Raw genomic sequence first — 8,324 nt, 5'->3', positions numbered from 1 at the left:
AAAAAATATTTTGATTATGATTTGAAAATTTTTAAATATTGTTTAAAAATTTATTGATTTATAAAATATTAATTTTTTGTTATATTTGAATTGTTAAGTAAGTTAATATATTTTTATTATATTTAGCAATTCGAAATAAATTAAAATTTTAATTATAATAATTAAAATATATTATTAAAAATTAAATGCATAAAATCATATCCAACACATGTCATTAGAAATTAATTATTTTAATAATGCGATAATAATAATAATAATAATAATAATAATAATTCATTAATAAAAAGATTTCCAAACTTATGTTCATACTTTAGAACATATCTGGATCTCACAAATATAAGAACCAAGGTTTATCCGTGAACACCGTGGTCACCAAGGTTAATTTGGAATAACATAAACCCCCAACTTGAAACAACTAAATTGCAAAATAATCTAAAAATGTTACCCAAATCGACGCCAAGCGAACCTGTCCGATTGACCAATCTACTTGAAAGTCGTGCAACACTACACAATGCTAATTCAAATGCTAGATATAACTAAAAAAAAAATGGATCATTTTAAGGAACCGTTTTAGATAAAATATTAATACATAACATGAAAACCTAATCAGAACACTACTTGACACGAAAATATGAAAATATCCATATAATACAAATTATAAACTTTTCAAATTTTATTAAATATAAGTATTAAAAGAAAAATATGGAACGCAACTCCGAAGGGAAACAGTGGAAGATGGAAACCCAAATTGATCAAATTTAAGAAAATAAACAAATGTGCACTAGAAATACTAATGCTATACACTTATTACAAAAATAAAATTCAACCTATTGAGATTGCAGTTTGTTTCCGGTATCTCTCTTAAGCCAACGATCAAAAATCCAAGGGAGAGCCTGCCATTGGCAACATAAACGAACCAAAACTGTAATGCAAACACAAATATACTCAACACCTTGTAATGTTCATATTTTGTTTTGTTTTTAATTCTTAGTAACATCATCCCGAATCCTTCGCAAACACGTAAGCTGCATGAACCCGACCCTAAAGCAAAAACACCCTTCAAACCTACAAGATAAAAGGTTGACAACAAAACCTCGGAAAAGCTATACACAGTTAAAAAGGATAATAAACACCAGAGGGGCTCATGCTCATCAGTCGACCTTACCACAGCCACCATCATCGCCAGATATTTAATAGAAAGGGGAAAAAATAGAATAAATTTGTGTTTATGAAAAGAGCTTACGATGCACATACTACTAAACAGTTATGGCATCAGTATTCGATGTGTCTTCACATCTCAATACAATACCCTCGAGACTTGCTGGTAAGATACATTTGGCCCACTGGCATCCAGTTGTAATTGGCTCAGGCGAAGCAACAATCATAAGCACATTGTCATTTCTGTGAACAACTCCCATTACACTAACCGTGCTTCCTTCCTTGATATACCTATCAACATAAATTTGTAATTTCAAAATCCTTTACAACAAGATCAAACCAACTTATTCTAAGACTCACAATAAAAATAAGAGCTTCCGTGGTTTTAATATCGAACTCATAAAATAGAATTATTAAGCTTAGAACTTCAAGCACTTCATAAAACTTTCCTCATCGGCAAAAACAACAAGCTGGTCTAAGTTGCATTTAACATCCCATCCTAACCCAACCCAATCCGCCTTCAGACTTCCCCTTTAAACAATCCTAATTCAGTATTAATTAATTTCATAGTAAATTTAATGGTGGATCAATTCAACCATAAATGAGTAAAATGCTGCAACATAAGACGACATAATGATAACGAAGAGGGGATAATTTACAAACCCACATCATTGTAACCAATCGATTTAGCTTCAATTTCAAATTATTTTGGATTCAAGTCACCTCGTATTTAGTTTCAGGTATCAAACCACTTCAGATTTAGGCCATATCAAGATTGGACAATGACAAGTCAGGCCTTTCTAGGGTTTGAAGTTTGAACAATTTTGGATTCAGACCATTTCTAGTTTGGGATATCTCAAGTTCAGTCAGTCTTGTGTTAGTTACAGTTTGAGCTTTTTCAAATTTTTAGGGTTTTTCTCTGGATCTCTCATTACTGACCGTTTCAAGTCTGGTTTATTTAGGTCTGAATTGCTACAAGTTTGAGCTGTTTTAGTTTTTGATTGCCTCCAGCTTGAACTATCCCGAGTCCAGTTTAGTCTTGAACCAGTCTGGATAATTAAATTGGTTAGTGACACCTCTAGCTAGGTCACCTTACGTTACACTTCACTCTACAATCTGAGCTTATGAAACAAACTAACAGGAGAAAATCACAAAAGATATGAATTTCCAAACTCAAGAATAAGCCCTATTAGCCATCACTGAAAGAGAGACCCTCAATGTACCAAAAGAATATATATAGAGGGTGACTGTCAGGCCATTGTTTATCGTATTCTTGTAACACAAGCACTTAATATTATTGTGAGAATATGAATAGGGAGAACATTTACCCTTCTTTCATTCGCATCACACGGTCATCACTGGAAAGGTTCCTTTCTCTCAACCACCTGACAAATTCTGGAGACAACGCTTCTTTGGCTGGGTTGAAATCAATAACGATTGAGTCATCCACATAAGGAGTCACCCTTGCTCCGGGGCCAGTTTTTACCAGTGCTCTCAACCCAGACTGGAAATCCGAGATGTAGAAGTCCACCGCACGCCTCTGTCAAAATGACATATACAAAGTTACTTTGGAAGTATGAAATCTCAAGGTCAATTAAAAAGGTCCAATGGCTAGTATATGTGGTGATTGTTTGCAAAGAAGATCCCTCTTGCGATAACAATTAGATAAATTTGAGTTTTAGATGGCAAAAAGAGAACCTGATGAAAGTTCAGTTTTTTTTTTCTTTTTTCTTTTTATTTTCTGAAAAATATTTAAATACTTATTTGATCAAAGCTTCTAGACTCCTAGGTGGATTATTTCAACAAAGTTGATAATTTGAAACAAGAAAGAAACCTAGAGACAGGTACAAAACTGAACAAACGGGGAAAAAGGACATAAAACCTGTCAAAAGGGAATTAAAACAAATTAGATAGCATAAGTACAAATTCATTGCGTACCTATGCTAATAAAGCCTTTTTTTTTTCTTTATATATTATAGAGCAGAAGCTTCTTGAACTACTTAATGCCAGGACAATTTGCAGAAATTTTCAGGAAAGAGAATAAAATTAACAATCCAAATACTCACTTCCATCAACCGAAGTCCCCAAGTAAAACGACGATGCTTAGGATTGGCAGCTTTGGTATCCCATCCTCGATACTCATACAAACTAGTAGACGTGTAAACACATCGTGGAACTCTCTGGTAGGATGACTCAAGAGGTACATTCCCACATGTTACAACCTAAAAAGAAACCAAACAATTAATCTGTCTTTGATGCATTAACAAGAAGAACTAAACAATTACATACACAAACATAAATAACCAGTAATCAAATTCACAATTTGGAAGATTTACAGCTGTTATGGGGATAATACGTATATTAAATAAAAGTTTGTGAATGCCTATCCATATATGATGTTTTATCCAGCAGGCTTAGGCCCTTGAGGAAAACAGATGACAAGAACAACTAAGGTTCCATTTGGTTGATGCTTTTTTTAAGGAAAAAATGTGAATAAAAACAAAAATCAAAACATAAAAGTAAATACACAGAACCATAGACAAATAAGAGAAAGCAAGACCATCAAACAACGGAGCCAAAGCCTTCTCCAGTAAGTAAATTCAATTTCGAATAAGACCCAAATATAAAGACTTAAGAAAGTTTCATGATAGCTCATCCTTAATCGGGACTTAGGACCAAGCATAACAAGGACCCTCAGCAAAGCCAAGGCATTGAGTAACAGGATAGAAGAAAACATCCAAAGAAAAAGTTGGACACTCATGTGATAGTAGATTATTCATTTGACAGTAGCAAATAGCAATTATGAAATTATTATCTAATATCATTGACATAAAGCACGTACCCCAGAAATTTTCACAAATTGCCCATTTTTTGCATTTCTAAGCTCTGCATCCGGATAACGAGCAATGAAACCCATAATAGCAGTTCTCCCCCAAAAGGAGTTCCAAGAAAATAATGCAGCAACAGCACCAAAAAGAACAACAACGACAATAAGGAGAATGGCATTGTGAACTGCTCCAAGAATAAAACCACCAGCAATGAATCCCATTACAAAAAGCAATATCAGTGCCCAAAATATTAGCTTTGGGAAGTTCCTCTTGAAAGAAAAGTCATCATCTTGGCTAAGAACATTCACAGCCTGACTATTAACAACAGAACTTTTTACTTTCATTGATCCCATAGAGTCCAAAGGACCAGACAATTTCCGAGGAGCCCCAGAGGAATTCAATGGGCCTGAAGAGATGGGCCCGGACGTAATAAGGCCAGTTGCAGGGAGAACGGGAGGAATAGGACCAGAATTTTGGCGTCCACTTGTTGTTACTCCTCCAGACTGTGGACCAGATGATTTCTTAGCAGGACCCCCATGTCTATTCAGGGGTCCAGAGTTTGACTTCTTTAATGAGGCGGAACCAGTCATGACTCCAGTGGCAGCAGGACCTGATGTTGTATAGCCTGCCCAAGGTGCGGCATTAGGCATGATCGGTCCAGAATGCGAAGCAGCAACCCCAAAAGACCCAGTCCTTGAAGGAGCACTGCTTATAGGCCCAGATTTCCTTGACTTAGAACCATCCACAGGGATATCGAACATTTTCCCCAGTTCTCCCGACTTTTTAATATCTCCACCAGTATAGGGCATTGCTACTGAGCTCATGGTAGGAGTCCTTTCTTTAGGCTGCTCTTTCCTGCCTGACACATAAAGCCCATTGCTGAGTTGATGAGATGGGAATCTGGAACCCATCAAGCTTCCTAAGTAGAATGCACCAAGATATCACACAACTGCTAGCAACTATGAGCGCAAGAAACTCAAAGCCCACCTGAGAAGAAATAGCATCTTAGTCACCAGAAAAGTGGTTTATTCAAATTAAATATAGAGACATATCGGACTTAACAAAGCAGCAAAAGGTAAAGAGCTAAATGACACGCAAATGAGGAAACTATAAAAGCAACTATAGCAGTCTACAATAATCTTAGATATACCGAAAATGATCAATAGACAGAAACAAAAGTTTAGAATAATGATTTGACGCTATAAGATCCAAAAGTTCTACAATATCCTTAGTAGTGTTGGATTTGATTTACATGAAACTATTGCATAATTTTAAATCAAAAGGTAAGGCATCAAAGATAAATTTATCTGTCAAACAAAGCAAGTAAATCACAATAGAAATTGTGCCCTTGAACAAAGCAATCAAGACAGTGACAAACTCCAAATATTAGCATTAGATAGGTTTATTTCACATTTTAGCATGGCTACCTACTAGCCTAATTGGATACATAAGAACTGCCTAAATCAATATATCCCAGAAACCTTATGACTCAAAAATGTTAATTACCAGGAAGGAAACAGCTTCAAAAGGTAACCAACAATCAAACAAAGAACTAAGGTATGAAGCTATGTTACACGAACTCAGACGTATTAGTCCAATATGGGTAAGCTCAATCATTTTTTAAGCTGTTCCATATATTTGAAGAATATATAATGAAATCAAACAAATGTCATAGCTTATTGAGATCAAACAAAACGGCATAGTTACTATAATAATGAAAGTGAAGCAATAGCATATTTCATATTTCAAATTCTTATTAGGCACAACCTGAAAGAGTCCTAGGCAATAGGAATAGAGAGGAAAACAAAGTTCATGAACTAGCCAACTATTCACCATATCCCAGAGCGTAAACAATTCAAACACATATTGGTTTGGCATGAATCAAGCAAAAACAAAGATCTGACGGAGCAAGCAGAGAGACAGGAAACTCAGTAAAGTAAGAAATATTGAACGCGTTTTCTTGCCTTGTCCTATTGCACAGTTTATTGGGGACTAACAGAATCAAACCAAAAAGAGAACATACACACACACAAATCATAAACTTCTTTATAAAAGTTTTATAAAAAAATCTCCCAAATCAACATTTCAAACAAAATCAACCAAAGGGGAAGATCCAGTACTTAGTGACAAAAGCTCTGCAAGTTGCTTCCTTTTTACATTATTTTCTCATAAAAAAACAAAACCCCAAATTGGATTCCTAATAACCAAAAAGATGTAGACGATAAAAACTTTCTAATTAAGAAAGGTATCATACAAAAAAGACAACTTATACTTCCACCTAACTCCTAAATAGCCAAATTTACAATCCAAATCACGGAAACAAAGCATACCGTCATCCCACTTTTCACAAGAGATAGATAAAATGAAGGAGATCTGTACAAAGAAACATATATTCCCGAGCTTAATAAGCTCACTTAAAGTCTCGTTTCTACATAGAGTTCTAAATATAATATTCATCTCCTAAATATAATATTCATCACTCAGAATATAAGATTCCACTTACATTTTGATTTTTTTGTTCAAAAACAAACCAAAAGAGAGTAACTATTTTTTGGTATAAAAAATCAAAGCCTTCCAATTTTAACAGCAAGAACTAAGGAAGCAAATTTACGGGCTAAAATCATAAAAACAAAAATACCCGGATCGACATTTGGAGTGAAAACCAAGAAAATGGGAAAGATCTGATGGAAAAAGCAGCGATTTGTGATGTTATGTGGGAGTAGAAGACACCAGTAGGAAGAACAGTGTTAACAGAAAAGATGGCAATAAATGTAAAAGAAAAAAACAAAATAAAGACACAAACATACCTGAAAAGAAAGAAGAAAGAGTAGGAGAGGAAATGAGGAGATTTGGAGACATTATAGAGAAAAGAAAAGGAAATCAAAGAAGAGGAAGAGTCTTTCACGATTTCACTCTGTAAAAAGTCTTAAAGGTTGCTGTTCCTTTTCTCTCTAAAGATATGTCATATTTATTTATTTTATTACAATAAATATTTGGTTTCAGAGTTTCATCTGTCACTTGAGAGAGCCGCAACAATTGGTGGGTTGTCTTGTCCGAGACCAACGCCTCCAAACTCAAGCAAAAATCATTATAATTAGGATAAAGATTAAAATTAAGATAATCCACCAACAAATATTAGTTGCAATAGTAAGATTTTACCGAGATTAACAGATTAATTTCAAATTTTGTTTAGTTTTAGAAAAGGAAATTTGTGTTATTGAAAAATAAAAAAATATTTAAAATATATTTGGTTAAAAAATTTTAAATGAATTTTTATTTTTATTTTGCTAAAATGCTAAATAAAGGTTTCTGTTGTTTTTAGGGAAAAAGTTTAATAAAAGTAAAAGTAATGAAGACAAATATTTATAACTTTAAATGAATTTGTTCACCTTAGTTCAAACTCATATAGGTAAAAATATTTTTAATAGTTTTCAAATATTAAATATGATACTCTAATTTGAACCCATATGAATGTAATTTTTATTTTATTTTCATATTATTATTGTTTTTTCATATTATTATTGCTGAAAAATAGTTATCAAACATATTTTGTCACACCCTCATTTGACGAACCGATATGATTGGAAAGTTGTTCTGGCGAAACTGACTAAGTCATGAGATTTAGGCTGATTAACATTGGTGATTTCTCTAGCGAAGTATTTCACTGAGCTTCACCAAGGTTGTAAGCTCTTAATTTCGCATTTGGCAAGTCCTTTATTTTGACCAGATCCTTATTTGGCGAACTCTCTCGCAAATAAGTTCGCCACCCATGTTTTGTGTTGGTGTGAACGTAATTGTGTATTCGAAATAATGGCTAGAGGGACATGTTTAAGTCATCTGGCATTCTAGTGGAGGTAACGTATCAATAAAGCCTTGTAGGATGTGATTAATTAGTGGAAACGTGTGTACATAATTACTTATTAGAGATTTAATTTGAATGGGATTAGGACTAGAGTTAGCTATAAATAGGACAACCTAGTAGTGGAAAAAAGATTTTTTATTTCATCTTCTTTGCTTACCTTCGTTATCAATGAAGAAAACTCAAAAGTGTTCTTCATTGATTTCAGAGGAGTTGATTGTTAAGCTTATAGATGCTATCTTCTTTAAGTTGTTTGTTGGTAACCTCTTAAATCCTTCTTTAAGTTTTATTAGATAGAAAGAAGTAGTCATAAAGTTGTTCATTAAGGTTTCCGTCTGAATACCAGACAGGAAGAAAACTTCCTTCTGGAAACTGTTTGCATGTTAGTCGGTTCTTGTTTTTATGTTAAATTTCGGTTGTTCTTGTATTTAAAAGAGTTATTTGATTTTTTTTAGCGAAAGATACAGGAGAAGGTTCCA

General features: G+C 33.8%; 1 protein-coding gene across 2 annotated transcripts; it reads right to left on the bottom strand.

Annotated features, from left to right (window-relative positions):
- Positions 1-733: 733 nt before the first annotated feature.
- On the bottom strand, positions 734-7,063 carry LOC121203064 (uncharacterized membrane protein At1g16860). Of its 2 annotated transcripts, XM_041115837.1 has the most exons (6): positions 6,794-6,957; positions 6,625-6,667; positions 4,001-4,973; positions 3,225-3,380; positions 2,487-2,698; positions 734-1,449 (listed from the first exon to the last, which is right to left on the bottom strand). In XM_041115837.1, exons 3-6 carry the CDS (start codon positions 4,895-4,897, stop codon positions 1,257-1,259), a joined length of 1,458 nt encoding a protein of 485 aa, XP_040971771.1. In that variant the 5' UTR covers positions 4,898-4,973; positions 6,625-6,667; positions 6,794-6,957; the 3' UTR covers positions 734-1,256. The 2 variants fall into 2 exon arrangements, with proteins under 2 accessions (XP_040971771.1, XP_040971772.1); XM_041115838.1 differs by lacking the exon at positions 6,625-6,667 and having other exon boundaries at positions 6,794-7,063.
- Between the last annotated feature and the right edge of the window lie 1,261 nt (positions 7,064-8,324).

This window comes from Gossypium hirsutum, chromosome A06 (genome assembly GCF_007990345.1).
Source record: "Gossypium hirsutum isolate 1008001.06 chromosome A06, Gossypium_hirsutum_v2.1, whole genome shotgun sequence".
Classification (NCBI taxonomy): Eukaryota; Viridiplantae; Streptophyta; class Magnoliopsida; order Malvales; family Malvaceae; genus Gossypium; species Gossypium hirsutum.
Note: the sequence above shows the minus strand (reverse complement) of the source record. Positions and strands in the feature narration are given on the sequence as shown.